Source organism: Eucyclogobius newberryi, unplaced genomic scaffold (assembly GCF_026437365.1).
Source record: "Eucyclogobius newberryi isolate DKJ021-1_F unplaced genomic scaffold, fEucNew1.0.hap1 SCAF_149, whole genome shotgun sequence".
NCBI classification, from domain to species: domain Eukaryota; kingdom Metazoa; phylum Chordata; class Actinopteri; order Gobiiformes; family Gobiidae; genus Eucyclogobius; species Eucyclogobius newberryi.
This window is the reverse complement of record NW_027315778.1, coordinates 85,001-102,500: the sequence shown is the minus strand read 5'-3', so window position 1 is coordinate 102,500 and position 17,500 is coordinate 85,001. Positions and strand designations below refer to the sequence as shown.

Sequence of the window (17,500 nt, the reverse complement as noted above, 5' to 3'; positions counted from 1 at the left end):
GACATGTGTCTAAGGACAGGGGACACTGGGACATGTGTCTAAGGACAGAGGACACTGGGACATGTGTCTAAGGACAGGGGACACTGGGACATGTGTCTAAGGACAGGGGACACTGGGACATGTGTCTAAGGACAGAGGACACTGGGACATGTGTCTAAGGACAGGGGACACTGGGACATGTGTCTAAGGACAGGGGACACTGGGACATGTGTCTAAGGACAGAGGACACTGGGACATGTGTCTAAGGACAGGGGACACTGGGACATTTGTCTAAGGACAGGGGACACTGGGACATGTGTCTAAGGACAGGGGACACTGGGACATGTGTCTAAGGACAGAGGACACTGGGACATGTGTCTAAGGACAGGGGACACTGGGACATGTGTCTAAGGACAGGGGACACTGGGACATGTGTCTAAGGACAGGGGACACTGGGACATGTGTCTAAGGACAGGGGACACTGGGACATTTGTCTAAGGACAGGGGACACTGGGACATGTGTCTAAGGACAGGGGACACTGGGACATGTGTCTAAGGACAGAGGACACTGGGACATGTGTCTAAGGACAGAGGACACTGGGACATGTGTCTAAGGACAGAGGACACTGGGACATGTGTCTAAGGACAGAGGACACTGGGACATGTGTCTAAGGACAGGGGACACTGGGACATGTGTCTAAGGACAGAGGACACTGGGACATGTGTCTAAGGACAGGGGACACTGGGACATGTGTCTAAGGACAGAGGGCACTGGGACATGTGTCTAAGGACAGGGGACACTGGGACATGTGTCTAAGGACAGAGGGCACTGGGACATGTGTCTAAGGACAGGGGACACTGGGACATGTGTCTAAGGACAGAGGGCACTGGGACATGTGTCTAAGGACAGAGGACACTGGGACATTTGTCTAAGGACAGGGGACACTGGGACATGTGTCTAAGGACAGGGGACACTGGGACATGTGTCTAAGGACAGAGGGCACTGGGACATGTGTCTAAGGACAGAGGACACTGGGACATTTGTCTAAGGACAGGGGACACTGGGACATGTGTCTAAGGACAGGGGACACTGGGACATGTGTCTAAGGACAGGGGACACTGGGACATGTGTCTAAGGACAGAGGACACTGGGACATTTGTCTAAGGACAGAGGGCATTGGGACATTTGTCTAAGGACAGGGGACACTGGGACATTTGTCTAAGGACAGGGGACACTGGGACATGTGTCTAAGGACAGGGGACACTGGGACATGTGTCTAAGGACAGAGGACACTGGGACATTTGTCTAAGGACAGAGGACACTGGGACATGTGTCCAAGGACAGAGGACACTGGGACATTTGTCTAAGGACAGAGGACACTGGGACATTTGTCTAAGGACAGAGGGCACTGGGACATGTGTCTAAGGACAGGGGACACTGGGACATGTGTCTAAGGACAGAGGACACTGGGACATTTGTCTAAGGACAGAGGACACTGGGACATGTGTCCAAGGACAGAGGACACTGGGACATTTGTCTAAGGACAGAGGACACTGGGACATTTGTCTAAGGACAGAGGGCACTGGGACATGTGTCTAAGGACAGGGGACACTGGGACATGTGTCTAAGGACAGAGGACACTGGGACATGTGTCTAAGGACAGAGGGCACTGGGACATGTGTCTAAGGACAGGGGACACTGGGACATGTGTCTAAGGACAGAGGGCACTGGGACATGTGTCTAAGGACAGGGGACACTGGGACATTTGTCTAAGGACAGGGGACACTGGGACATTTGTCTAAGGACAGAGGGCACTGGGACATGTGTCTAAGGACAGGGGACACTGGGACATGTGTCTAAGGACAGAGGGCACTGGGACATGTGTCTAAGGACAGAGGACACTGGGACATTTGTCTAAGGACAGAGGGCACTGGGACATGTGTCTAAGGACAGGGGACACTGGGACATGTGTCTAAGGACAGAGGGCACTGGGACATGTGTCTAAGGACAGAGGACACTGGGACATTTGTCTAAGGACAGGGGACACTGGGACATGTGTCTAAGGACAGAGGACACTGGGACATTTGTCTAAGGACAGAGGGCATTGGGACATTTGTCTAAGGACAGGGGACACTGGGACATTTGTCTAAGGACAGAGGACACTGGGACATTTGTCTAAGGACAGGGGACACTGGGACATGTGTCTAAGGACAAAGGACACTGGGACATTTGTCTAAGGACAGAGGGCACTGGGACATGTGTCTAAGGACAGGGGACACTGGGACATGTGTCTAAGGACAGAAGGCACTGGGACATGTGTCTAAGGACAGAGGGCACTGGGACATGTGTCTAAGGACAGGGGACACTGGGACATGTGTCAAAGGACAGAGGGCACTGGGACACTTGTCTAAGGACAGGGGACACTGGGACATTTGTCTAAGGACAGGAGACACTGGGACATTTGTCTAAGGACAGGGGACACTGGGACATGTGTCTAAGGACAGAGGACACTGGGACACTTGTCTAAGGACAGGGGACACTGGGACATTTGTCTAAGGACAGGGGACACTGGGACATTTGTCTAAGGACAGGGGACAATGGGACATGTGTCTAAGGACACAGGACGCTGGAACATTGTGATTTTGGGCATTACAAAATAAATTGAATTGAAATATGAATGATAAACCAGGACATATCTGACCTCTGACCTCTGACGGTCCAACAGTGAAGTCCACCTGACCTCGTTTAATCTGACCTCCAGCTCAGTTTAAACGACAACAACATCTGCCATTGTGTTGCTATGACTCTACTTCTCCCATCAACCTCCACGCTCCACGTGCTAGTGCTAACACCGGACGCTCCACATGCTAGCGCTAACACCTGACGCTCCACATGCTAGCGCTAACACCTGACGCTCCACATGCTAGCGCTAACACCTGACGCTCCACGTGCTAGCACTAACACCTGACGCTCCACATGCTAGTGTTAGGTGTTAGCGCTAGCACCTGACGCTCCACATGCTAGCGCTAACACCTGACGCTCCACATGCTAGCGCTAACACCTGACGCTCCACGTGCTAGCACTAACACCTGACGCTCCACATGCTAGCGCTAACACCTGACGCTCCACATGCTAGTGCTAACACCGGACGCTCCACATGCTAGCGCTAACACCTGACGCTCCACATGCTAGCGCTAACACCTGACGCTCCACATGCTAGCGCTAACACCTGACGCTCCACGTGCTAGCACTAACACCTGACGCTCCACATGCTAGTGTTAGGTGTTAGCGCTAGCACCTGACGCTCCACATGCTAACACCGGACGCTCCACATGCTAGTGTTTGGTGTTAGCGCTAGCACCTGACGCTCCACATGCTAAAACCGGACGCTCCACACGCTAGCGCTATACCTGATGCTCCACATGCTAGAGCTAACACCTGACGCTCCACGTGCTAGTGCTAACACCTGACACTCCACATGCTAGTGTTAGGTGTTAGTGCTAGCACCTGACGCTCCACATGCTAACACCGGACGCTCCACATGCTAGCGCTATACCTGTCGCTCCACATGCTAGAGCTAACACCTGACGCTCCACGTGCTAGTGCTAACACCTGACGCTCCACGTGCTAGCGCTAACACCTGACGCTCCACATGCTAGCGCTATCACCTGACGCTCCACATGCTAGCATTAACACCTGGCGCTCCGCATGCTAGATCTAACACCTGACGCTCCACATGCTAGCGCTAACACCTGACGCTCCCCATGCTAGCGCTAACACCTGACGCTCCACATGCTAGCGCTAACACCTGACGATCCACGTGTTAGCACTAACACCTGACGCTCCACATTCTAGCGCTAACGCCTGACGCTCCACATGCTAGCGCTAACACGTGACGCTCCACATGCTAGCGCTAACACCTGACGCTCCACATGCTAGCGCTAACACCTGACGCTCGTCAGTATGTGGGGTCAGTAGTTAGAGTACAGACATCTACACTTCCAGTAGGTGGCAGTAAATACACGCTCTAAACAAAGAAGAAGAGTATGAGCAGCAGCTGCTGAGCAGCTGACCACTGTCCAGTGAGTGACCGGGACCAGAGTGTGAGGAGTGACGCTCCTTCATGAGTGTGTGCTGCACAGAGGAGCAATGACCAACACTGACCAACAATGACCAGCACTGACCAACACTGACCAACACTGACCAGCACTGACCAACACTGACCAGCACTGACCAGCACTGACCAACACTGACCAGCACTGACCAACACTGACCAACACTGACCAGCACTGACCAACACTGACCAACACTGACCAGCACTGACAAGCACTGACAAGCACTGACCAACACTGACCAACACTGACCAGCACTGACCAGCACTGACCAACACTGACCAGCACTGACCAACACTGACCAACACTGACCAACACTGACCAGCACTGACCAACACTGACCAACACTGACCAACACTGACCAGCACTGACCAACACTGACCAACACTGACCAGCACTGACCAACACTGACCAACACTGACCAGCACTGACCAGCACTGACCAGCACTGACAAGCACTGACCAACACTGACCAGCACTGCTGTAATGAAGGATACAGTTCCGACCAATTGGAACTCAGAATAGTTGTCACACTTCCAGCTGCTGAACCAATGGCAGCGCGAGTCCTTCATGTAGGTGAACATACCTGTGGAGACAAGACCATGTAAACACTGAAATACTGACGTCATAATAACAACATATGTCCAATGAAAAGTCAATATTAATATATATTATTATATATTATATATGTGTTAAAAAAAAACACTTAAACTAAAGATAAGACATTAGGGTTTGATCCTCACATCAAAGAGGAACATGAAATGATACAGGCGGTAACCATGACAACACATCACACACTCTTTTGAACACCTGCATGTTCAGGGAGAGAAAAGGAGAGAGAGAGAGAGAGAGAGAGAGAGTGAGGGACAGAGTGAGTTAGCCTGTATGCTAGCCTGTGTGTTAGCCTGTATGCTAGCCTGTGTGCTAGCCTGTGTGCTAGCCTGTGTGTTAGCCTGTATGCTAGCCTATGTGTTAGCCTGTATGCTAGCCTGTGTGCTAGCCTGTGTGCTAGCCTGTGTGTTAGCCTGTATGTTAGCCTGTGTGCTAGCCTGTGTGTTAGCCTGTATGCTAGCCTGTGTGTTAGCCTGTATGCTAGCCTGTGTACTAGCCTGTGTGCTAGCCTGTGTGTTAGCCTGTATGCTAGCCTGTGTGTTAGCCTGTATGCTAGCCTGTGTGTTAGCCTGTGTGCTAGCCTGTGTGTTAGCCTGTATGCTAGCCTATGTGTTAGCCTGTATGCTAGCCTGTGTGCTAGCCTGTGTGCTAGCCTGTGTGTTAGCCTGTATGTTAGCCTGTGTGTTAGCCTGTGTGTTAGCCTGTATGCTAGCCTGTGTGTTAGCCTGTATGCTAGCCTGTGTACTAGCCTGTGTGCTAGCCTGTGTGTTAGCCTGTATGCTAGCCTGTGTGTTAGCCTGTATGCTAGCCTGTGTGTTAGCCTGTATGCTAGCCTGTGTGTTAGCCTGTATGCTAGCCTGTGTGTTAGCCTGTATGCTAGCCCTGCTGAAGAGGGGAACACAGCCTCATTCAGCCTGTGGCTCTGAGCTCACGTTCTGACCCAAGAAACACAGACGGAGGTGGAAATATGGAGAGGCAATGGAAAGAGCCAACACACACACAGACACACACACACAGACACACACACAGACACACACACACAGACACACACACACAGACACACACACAGACACACACACACAGACACACACACACAGACACACACACAGACACACACACACAGACACACACACAAAGACACACAGACACACACACACAGACACACACACACAGACACACACACACAGACACACACACACACAGACACACACACAGACACACACACACAGACACACACACACATACACACACACACAGACACACACACAGACACACACACACAGACACACACACACAGACACACACACACAGACACACACACACAGACACACAGACACACACACAGACACACACACACAGACAGACACACACACACACAGACACAGACACACACACACACACACACACACACACACACACAGACACACACACACACACACACAGACACACACACACAGACACACACACACAGACACACACACACAGACACACACACACACAGACACACACACACAGACACACACACACACACAGACACACACACACAGACACAGACACACACACACACACACACAGACACACACACACACACCACACACACACAGACACACACACACACAGACACACACACACACACACAGACAGACACACACACACACACACACAGACACACACACACACATACACACACACACACACACACACAGACAGACACACACACACACAGACACACACACACACACACACAGACACACACACACACACACACACACACAGACACAGACACACACACACACACACACACACACACACACACAGACACACACACACACACACACAGACAGACACACACACACACACACACACAGACACACACACACAGACACACACACACACACAGACACACACACACACACACAGACACACACACACACCACACACACACACACACACAGACACACACACACACACACACACACAGACACACAGACACACACACACACACACAGACACAGACACACACACACACACACACACAGACACACACACACACCACACACACACACACACACAGACACACACACACACACACACACACACACAGACACACAGACACACACACACACACACACACACACACACAGACACACACAGACACACACACACACACACAATATCTGTAACTCTTTTGTAAAATGTGTCAATATCGTAACACATTCGTGGAAAAAGTAGAGTGTGTGAACTCTTTCATATCACAGTGTTGTGTTAAAGTGGCTGTAATGACACAGTGTAGTGCATGACACACACACTAACTGTGGGTTAGTGCTGCTGCACATGTGCCAGAAGGTCTCCACCTCTTCTTCCCTCAAACACACACATGTTCATCTCCTTTACATTCAGTCTGCCCCACAATCATACATCACAAGGATGCTACACATCTATTCTGCATTATTATGTCTTATACAATACTTTGGAAACCTTCATCTTGATTAAGTACCACTGTGGTCTCGTTTACTGTGCTCTCCAGGAGTCACTCGGTCCCTCCGCCGCGCGCCTCAAATTTCTGTTTAATTCAATGCATTTTTGTTACACCCAAAATCGCAAGCTGAGCAAAATTGTTGATTTGACGAGTAGAAAATCTGCTGCAGATGAACCATCAATCATCCCCGACCTTTGACCCTCCTCCACCTTCGCTCCTCGTGTTAAGGCACTAAGTCAGGGAGGGCCCTCTCCTCGCAGGGCCGGCCCGCAATCATTGGTGTGAAAAAATAAATAAATATATATATATATATATATCAGATACACAGCAGTCCGATGAGTCCATCAAATGAAATGAATGATAGTAGATTCTCTCTGGCCAGTGCTTTCTCACAGCAGAAGGGTCCTGCAGGTCAGTGGTTGGTCAGAGGTCATTATAAGGCCCTTTTCAGAGCCCTCCAGGCGCTGGATGAATGTGTCTGTCACATGTGTTTGTATTATAAAGATGCATTTTGCTCTCTAAGAGCAGCAGACGACTCCAGAGGCCTCAGGATCCAGCTCCTCTCTGTTTCTAAAGCACTACTCTCTGATATCTTCTGCCTGATCTGTGTGTGAAGAGTGAGGCCTGTGCTGAGCGCCCGCTCATGACCACTGATCCTCGCACTGGACGCGCTGCTTTTCAATATGAACAGGATTGACTTTCCATCAAATGGGATTTCTCTGGATTTAAGGTGAATGTTTTGGCAGAAATAGCCAATAACTAATCAATCTAAAACAACAGAAGATGTACTTCTTACAAATGAAACTGAAAGCATGTTTTCAAAGATCTGATCTGCCTCCATTGTGTTTCATGATGTGGGGTCAAAAGGTCAATGCCAAAATCTGGCAAAAGCCTTGAAGGAGATGGATTGGAATGGAATTGTCTCATGTGAAGATATTTCAAGGAGGAGAAAGAAAAATAAAACAAGTAAAAGTAATCAACCTTGGCTTAATGAAGAATGCAGATGAGGACTGGGCTATTATTTTCAAAAACTTAACTCTGACATTTTTCACTTCAAAACTTAACTCTGACATTTTTCACTTCAGAATGAAATGATGTATTTCAGCTCATGTGCAGAGGTCATAGAGCAGTTTGATTTAGAGCTTTAAGAGAAGCTCCTTCATTCACAATGATGACACAGACTCTAGCAGTTTGCTCTGTTATAGAATTAGGTGTGGTTGCCGTTAGCAACACACACAGAGTTCAGGAGCAGAATAAAGATACATAAAGATACATGCGGCTTAAACAGAGAGAGAGGATGAAAGAATCCTCTGGGACATGAAACTCCTGCAGTGAAGACAATTGATGGATATTCATTATGTGTTTTATAATGAATAATTCAGTTCATTTAAACATGTATTAAACAGGAAAAGTGTCTGGGCTGTGAATGACAATACAATAGTTCCTGCAGACAGTAGAACACAGTATTTGCACAGTACACAGTATTTGCACAGTACACAGTATTTGCACAGTACACAGTATTTGTCACTCGTAGAGTCGTTCCCTGGATGATTTACCGTAGTCGGTGTGGAAGAGAGAGACAGAGAGAGACAGAGTGAGGGAGAGACAGAGAGAGTGAGACAATAGAGAATGAGAGACAGAGAGAGACAGGGAGAGAGAGTGAGAGAGAGAGTGAGATACAGAGTGAGAGAGAGAGAGAGGCAAGAGAGAGTGAGGGAGAGAGAGAGAGAGCGAGAGAGAGAGAGACGGGGAGCGTGAGAGAAACAGAGAGAGAGACAGAGAGAGTGAGGGAGAGACAGAGAGTGAGTTAGCCTGTATGCTAGCCTGCATGCTAGCCTGTGTGTTAGCCTGTGTGTTAGCCTGTGTGTTAGCCTGTATGCTAGCCTGCATGCTAGCCTGTATGCTAGCCTGTGTGTTAGCCTGTGTGTTAGCCTGTGTGTTAGCCTGTATGCTAGCCTGTATGCTAGCCTGTGTGTTAGCTTGTATGCTAGTCTGTGTGTTAGCCTGTGTGTTAGCCTGTATGCTAGCCTGTATGCTAGCCTGTGTGTTAGCTTGTATGCTAGCCTGTGTGTTAGCTTGTATGCTAGCCTGTGTGTTAGCCTGTATGCTAGCCTGTGTGTTAGCCTGTGTGTTAGCATGTATGCTAGCCTGTGTGTTAGCCTGTGTGTTAGCCTGTGTGTTAGCCTGTATGCTAGCCTGTATGCTAGCCTGTATGCTAGCCTGTGTGTTAGCTTGTATGCTAGTCTGTGTGTTAGCCTGTGTGTTAGCCTGTATGCTAGCCTGTATGCTAGCCTGTGTGTTAGCCTGTATGCTAGCCTGTGTGTTAGCCTATGCTATGTTGTTCCCTGGCAGATTTACCGTAGTCGGTGTGGAAGATCTGTCGCACCAGCAGCAGGAACCACTCCTTGGTCAGGCCCCCCATGTCCAGGCCGGCCTCGCCCACAAACATCACCCGCAGCTTCTTCTTCAGGTCGCACCTCTTCCTGGTCAGCTAGAACCAGAGGAGGCGGGGCTTTTAGAGCTGACGCAAAGCACCAGGACACGCCCATGTTGAAGGAGGAGCATGTTGAGGTAGTGCGTGTATAAGTACTCTGATGTTTGGGTTGGGATTATAATCATATAACACAAAGACAGCAGCGTTATTAAATCTAAATGTGGAAAAAAGAATAAACGGATTATGGTTTTCATCAATAATACTCTTTCTTCATAAATATTCTCTTTCTAGAAGCCTTCAGTTCACTTGGTGCTAATGTATTTCAAAAGTAACAATGTACAATAGAAATAATCATATTTGTAAAATCTACTGCTAAAATCGCAGTTACGAGCGAAACGTAAAATACAAAGATTGTTTTTGGTCAATAAAGTTGATTTTTGTGTTTTCTTTAAGTTAATTCTGATATTTGTTTCTCTGTTGTGTTTTATTTTTTGCAGAGACTGAAATAAAGTCCCACAAATTGTAATAAAGTTGTCAGTCGGACAGGGGACTGACCGTCACTCGTTTCAGGTTTCAGTGTCGTGCTCACGGTCAGTCTGACGGTCAGTCGGACAGGGGACTGACCGTCACTGGTTTCAGTGTCGTGCTCGTTTCAGTGTCGTGCTCACAGTCAGTCGGACAGGGGACTGACCTCTTCCATGGAGTCGCTGAGCAGTTGAGCCCGTCTCACTTTGATGTTGAGGAAGAGCAGGTTCATGTCCACTCGCTGCCGTCGGGACACTTTACTCACCAGGCTTTGCTGTCACACAGGTTTAGGACAACGGTCAGAGAGGACAGACACAGACATCGTGTAGTGTTGTGACGGCACTTCCTGTCGAGCAGGAAGTCTGTTCATGCCTTGTACAATGATACAAGCAGAAGGCGGATTACAGCGGCGCCCAAGGAAACCTACGGAATAAGGTGGCGGTGTCTATGCTGGTAAAGTGTGTAGCGCCTCACCCTGGCCTGGCTGATCATCTGCTGCTCCGAGTCCTTCTGGATGATGGCCTTCTTCACCACGTCCGACAGGATGAACGGGAACTGACAGAAGGAGAACCTGAGGACACACGGACACTATGGACTATGAACACTCCTGATTGGACCATCGGGACTTTGTAACACGGAGAGATGTTCACTCTTTTGAGGATTAAAATGACCATATTTACATAAAGAATCACCCTTTGCCAACGGCCCCCTGACCACCACCAACTCTGACCACCACCAACACTGACCACCACCAACTCTGACCACCACCAACACTGACCACCACCAACACTGACCACCACCAACTCTGACCACCACCAACACTGACCACCACCAACTCTGACCACCACCAACTCTGACCTCCACCAACTCTGACCACCACCAACACTGACCACCACCAACACTGACCACCACCAACACTGACCACCACCAACTCTGACCACCACCAACTCTGACCACCACCAACACTGACCACCACCAACTCTGACCACCACCAACTCTGACCTCCACCAACTCTGACCACCACCAACACTGACCACCACCAACACTGACCACCACCAACTCTGACCACCACCAACTCTGACCACCACCAACTCTGACCTCCACCAACTCTGACCTCCACCAACACTGACCACCACCAACACTGACCACCACCAACTCTGACCACCACCAACTCTGACCTCCACCAACTCTGACCACCACCAACACTGACCACCACCAACACTGACCACCACCAACTCTGACCACCACCAACTCTGACCACCACCAACTCTGACCACCACCAACTCTGACCTCCACCAACTCTGACCATCACCAAACATAATGCTGTACTGTGATTGGTCCAGGCCCAGAGTACTATAGTTTCAGACTAAACATTTCTCCAGGAAGTATTGTGTCAGCCCTCTCTCCACAGCCCTCTCCCTGCAGCCCTCTCCCTGCAGCCCTCTCCCTGCAGCCCTCTCCCTGCAGCCCTCTCCCTGCAGCCCTCTCTCCACAGCCCTCTCTCCACAGCCCTCTCCCTGCAGCCCTCTCCCTGCAGCCCTCTCCCTGCAGCCCTCTCCCTGCAGCCCTCTCTCCACAGCCCTCTCTCCACAGCCCTCTCCCTGCAGCCCTCTCCCTGCAGCCCTCTCCCTGCAGCCCTCTCCCTGCAGCCCTCTCCCTGCAGCCCTCTCTCCACAGCCCTCTCCCTGCAGCCCTCTCCCTGCAGCCCTCTCCCTGCAGCCCTCTCTCCACAGCCCTCTCTCCACAGCCCTCTCCCCGCAGCCCTCTCCCTGCAGCCCTCTCCCTGCAGCCCTCTCTCCACAGCCCTCTCTCCACAGCCCTCTCCCTGCAGCCCTCTCCCTGCAGCCCTCTCCCTGCAGCCCTCTCTCCACAGCCCTCTCTCCACAGCCCTCTCTCCACAGCCCTCTCCCCGCAGCCCTCTCCCCGCAGCCCTCTCCCTGCAGCCCTCTCTCCACAGCCCTCTCTCCACAGCCCTCTCTCCACAGCCCTCTCCCCGCAGCCCTCTCCCCGCAGCCCTCTCCCTGCAGCCCTCTCCCTGCAGCCCTCTCTCCACAGCCCTCTCTCCACAGCCCTCTCCCTGCAGCCCTCTCCCTGCAGCCCTCTCTCCACAGCCCTCTCTCCGCAGCCCTCTCCCTGCAGCCCTCTCCCTGCAGCCCTCTCCCTGCAGCCCTCTCTCCACAGCCCTCTCTCCACAGCCCTCTCCCTGCAGCCCTCTCCCTGCAGCCCTCTCCCTGCAGCCCTCTCTCCACAGCCCTCTCCCTGCAGCCCTCTCCCTGCAGCTCTCAGAGTGGGTCACAGTCTGGAGCTGCCACAAACAGCCGGTGTTAAACTAGAACAGATGAAGAACAGATGAAGAACAGATGAGCTTAAATCTTCACAAACACAAATCTGGCTCATATTTTTCACAAACTAAATATTCATGTTGTGATTTTCAGGAGGGGAAAGTTTTGTTCTGGTTAAAACGCCACAAACGTCTGTTTTTGACATTTTCCTGATTAAGGCGCTTTCAGCAAATAAAACGAAAGTTACATACATATGTTACATATGTAACTACGGTTCTATGAATCCCGGATGACCGCCAGAGGGCGGTGCTGAAGCACTGAATGTTCCCCTCACACATACGCAGTTCGAGTAGTTATACCAAATGAGTCACACCTGTGACCCTGGATGGCACCCCAGAGGTAATATCGGTCAGAGTGACAGAGCGCCTCTGGCGGTCATCCGGGATTCATAGAACCGTAGTTACATATGTAACCTTCGTTCTATTTCATCCCTACTGACCGCCAGAGCAATAGCCTGTGACCCTCTTGGAGAACCCTCTGTAGGGTCAAAAGAGGAGGAAGAGGAGGAAACGCGTACAGAAGGCCCTGAGGCCATGCGTGTGCCAGCGAATCCTGGCCTAAAGAGCCCGGCGCCCTTGCGAGGGAGAACCATAGTGGGCAGTGGGTTGACTCTTCTGAGGCAAACAAATCTACTTGCGCCTGACCAAAAAGGCCCCAAATTGTGTGCACCACCTCGAGGTGGAGGGACCACTCTCCCGAAAGGGATTGCTGCCGTGAAACAAAGTCTGCCACGGAATTGCTTTCTCCCGTTAGATACACAGCTCTCAGTGTGGACAGACGAGGCGCAGCCCATCTCAACAGATTGCGAGACACCTCGAGGAGCCGAGCCGATTCGACACCATCCTGATGGTTGATGTGATAAACCGTGGAGGTGTTGTCCGACCGAACCAGAGTATGTTTCCCTCTCAGGTGTGGCAGGAAATACCTGAGAGCCAGATGAACAGCACGCAGTTCTAAAACATTGATGTGATCCAAGCAACCCCTCTGAGACCACATCCCTTGAACCATCCTGTGCTGCCACACTGCACACCATCCTGTGGTGCAGGAGTCGGTGGTAACCACTTCCCTGCGACACACCACCAAGCCCATGGGGACCCCTCTGGCCAAGTACTGCCTGTCCCTCCATGGGGCCAGTGCACGCAAGCACTGCCACGTCACCCGAAGCGCTCGCCTTCGGTGCCGTGTGGCGTCCAGGTGGAAACTGTTGAGCACGTCCCCGCCTGAAAAAAGCACTGGCAGAGCCGGGCTGCTCAGGCTGCGGAATCTCCACCTGAAGAAGCCCCAGGGCTTCACGCAGGACATCCTGCATGGGGCTATCGCCTGAGCCACTAAAACTTCGAGCAGAGTCATAAGAACCATCCCAAGAACCAGGTGCCCCCTCCTCATCATGAAATGAGAGGCAGATGCTGCCACAGAGAGAGAACATCCTCCTCCGTAGCAAGAGCAGGCATCGGTAAGGAAATCCAGCCTCAGAAGCAGGGGAATCCACGCAATGAGCCTGCAACATGGACTTCATCGCTTCTAATTCAGCAGATAGCTGCTCCACTCTGGAAGTCAGGCCTCAATCTGACTTGGCCTTCTTTTTTGCAGGACCGCCAGTGCCTGCGGGCTCAGAGAGGCGTTTTGAGCGTCTGGGAGGGGGCTCTCAGCCAGAGGTCATTGTCACCTGTCAAGGTCAACTCTGCCAAGCTCGACACTCTAACAGCCTGTGGCATATAACTGCAGTTCATGCATGGGTCATCCGAAAGCGCCTCCCTCAGGTGGTCAGGGCCAAGGCACGTTGGGCAAAGGTCATGACCATCATCAACATGAAGTGCCGACCCACAGCTCATGCAAGAATGGGAGCCATCCATGATCTGGCACCAAATTCAGCGTATACAGAGGCCAGAACCAGGAGCAGGTGCGCGCACGCTGCCGTCACCAATTAGGGCCACATGGTAGTGGAAACACCGGTAACTACCAAGCAGTACCCAGTCAGTACAGAAGCCAAAACTGGGAGCGGGTGCGCGAACACTGCCGTCACCAATTAGGGCCACACAATAATGAAAACACCAGGAAATAACAGGCAGTATCAAGCCGGTACAAAAGCCAACACTGGGAGCAGGCGCGTGAACGCTGCCGTCACCAATTTAGGGCAAATAAACTAAGGTAGGGGCGCAACCACGCGGCCCTAAACCCCGGAGAGAAAGACAAAACTAAACTTGTGTACAGCTAACGCTTGAAGACCAACCAAACAACCGCTAACACCGTTAGCAATAGTACAGTCTGTCGAAGACGGCACCTGAAATGACGGGAGAGGGTACGCGAACGCGGCCTTCACCAATCAAGAAAACGCAAAACGAAAATGACTAACACCGTTAGCTCAATAACACAGCTGTGATCAGAAACAGCTGATCAGAAACGTAACGCGACTGCGGGAGATGGTGCGCGAACGCGGCCTTCACCAAAGAGAAAAAACGCACAAACCAAAATGACTAACACCGTTAGCAATAGTACAGCCTGTCGAAGATGGCAAAATAATCACTGAAATGGCTGAAATAACGGGAGACGGTGCGCAAACGCCGCCTTCACCAATCAGGAAAACAAAAATGACTAACACTGTTAGCTCAATAGCACAGCTGTGATAGAAACAGTAGGTCAGAAACGTAATGTGACCGGGAGAGGGTGCGCGAACGCGGCCCTCCCCAGAAACAAGGCGAAAACAAAACTACTAACACCGTTAGCGATAGCACAGATGTGATCAGACAACGTTATGTGGCGTGGTAGAGGGTGCGCGTACGCCTGCCTTCACCAACAATCCACCACAACGTAACACAGTTAGCAGTTTTCAAAACACCTGTAAATCTCCCAGCGAAATATAAATTGTCGCAGTCCTCGGAGGGCAAAATCCGCTGCTCCAACCACAAGGTAAGATAAGATAAAACTTTAATATCCACACAAGGGGAAATGTGGTTGTTGCACTGCAGTAGAAACAGGAGGAAAGGACAGATTATAGGAAGTTTTAAAAACACACTCTTAATAGAACTCTTGTGAACAAAACAAAAAACTCTTATTAACAAAACTCCTCTCCTATCTTAATAGGGAATGGAGGGGGGGAAATAAAATAAAATAGATAATAAAAATACAAAATAAAGATAAAAATCAGATAATAATAATAATAAAATAATGATAATAGAATAAAATAAAAAATAAAGTAAAAAGAACTAGCACAAGACTAGGCAATACTATTAGCAGGTAAGTAAACCGAATAAAAACAAAATAGAACACTCTTATTTACAGGTATTGCACATGGTTACATCAGTATTGCACATGTTCAGGGCTACAGTGTTTGTTGTAGAGTCTGACAGCAGCAATAAGGAAAGATCTGCGAAACCTTTCCTTCACACAGCGAGGGTGGATCAGTCTGTCACTGAGCGGACAGAGTGTCCTGCAGGGGACAGAGTGTCCTGCAGGGGGTGAGACTCATGGTCAAGCATAGATGTGAATTTAGCCAGGACCCTTCTGTCCCCCACCTCCTGCACCGAGTCCAGAGTGCAGCCCAGGACAGAGCTGGACTTCTTGATGACTTTGTCCAGCTTCTTCCTCTCCCTCTCTGTGATGCTGCTGCTCCAGCAGGCCACACCTACAGGAGCTGATGCACCACAGAGTCGTAGAAGGTCTTCAGGAGTGGCCCTGTCACTCCAAAAGACCTGAGTCTCCTCAGGAGGTAGAGCCTACTCTGGCTCTTCCTGTACAGTGCGTCTGTGTTATGAGTCCAGTCCAGTTTGTGGTTCAGATCAACACCCAGGTACTTGTATGAGTCCATTCTCTCAATGTCCCGTCCCTGGATGTTCACTGGTGAGGGGGCAGTGGAGTGGCGTCTGCCGAAGTCCACCACCATCTCCTTGGTCTTTCCCGCGTTGATGAGGAGGTGGTTCCACAAAGTCCTGCTCCAGTCCTCTGTACTCCGCGTCATCGTCGTCCGTGATGAGTCCGATGATGGCAGAGTCATCAGAGAACTTCTGCAGGACACAGCTGTCCGTGTCGTGTCTGAGGTCTGCAGTGTAGAGGGTGAAGAGAAAGGGCGCAAGGACAGTGCCCTGGGGCGCCCCCACACTGAAGGTCCGAGGATCAGACACACAGTCCCGTGCTCTCACAAACTGGGGTCAGTCTGTGAGGTAGTCCAGGATCCACTCTGCAGGTCATACTCCACACCAGCCGTCTCCAGCTTGTCCCTCAGGAGCTGATGGTGTTGAAGGCGCTGGAAAGATCGAAGAACAGGATCCTCACAGAGCTGCCAGGCTTTTCCAGGTGAGAGAGAGAGCGGTGCAGCAGGGAGATGACGGCGTCCTCCACTCCGATGCCAGGCCGGTATGCAAACTGCAGCGGATCCATGGCTGGGCTCACGGTGGAGCGGAGGTGGTCCAGGACCAGCCGCTCCAGTGTCTTCATCAGGTGGAACGTGAGAGCCACTGGCCTGAAGCTGTTGAGGTCTTTGGCGCACGGTGTCTTGGGCACAGGTACCACACAGGAGGTCTTCCAGACCTGTGGTACCACCCTCAGCTTCAGGCTCATGTTGAAGACATGCTCCATAACTCCACACAGTTCATCTGCAGGACTTAAGGAGCCTGGGGCTGATGCCGTCAGGTCCTGCTGCCTTCCTCACTTTAATCCTCTTCAGCTCACTCCTCACCTGTGCTGCTGAGACAGTCAGTGGTTGGCAGGGAGACTGTGTGCTGGGGGGATGGGTGAGTCCAGGTGAAGTGGGGAGCTGATGGGCCAGAGCAGAGGTGTGAAGGGGAACGGGTCTTAGGTAGTAGGAATTCAAGCGACTGAAAAGTCAAGTTCTTTGCAATACGAACCGCACGCGAGAAGATAAAGAGAACGGAGTGATGGATGGCGGGGGAATATATTTCCTCTGGGTGCCATCCAGGGTCACAGGCGTGACTCATTTGGTATAACTTCTCAAACTGCGTATGTGCGAAGGGAACATTCAGTGCTTCAGCACTCGCTCCCCCCGCTCTCCTCGCTCTCCTCG

General features: G+C 51.0%; 1 protein-coding gene across 1 annotated transcript in view; it reads right to left on the bottom strand.

Moving 5' to 3' along the window:
- Window positions 1-17,500, bottom strand: part of hectd2 (HECT domain containing 2) — a 184,946-nt gene that overhangs the window by 92,022 nt on the left and 75,424 nt on the right. The window contains exons 11-14 of the mRNA XM_072445444.1: window positions 10,616-10,712; window positions 10,308-10,415; window positions 9,541-9,673; window positions 4,589-4,677 (exon numbers count right to left, since the gene is read on the bottom strand). Of these exons, the coding sequence (XP_072301545.1) occupies window positions 4,589-4,677; window positions 9,541-9,673; window positions 10,308-10,415; window positions 10,616-10,712 (427 nt within the window). The remainder of the gene's footprint in view (window positions 1-4,588; window positions 4,678-9,540; window positions 9,674-10,307; window positions 10,416-10,615; window positions 10,713-17,500) is intronic.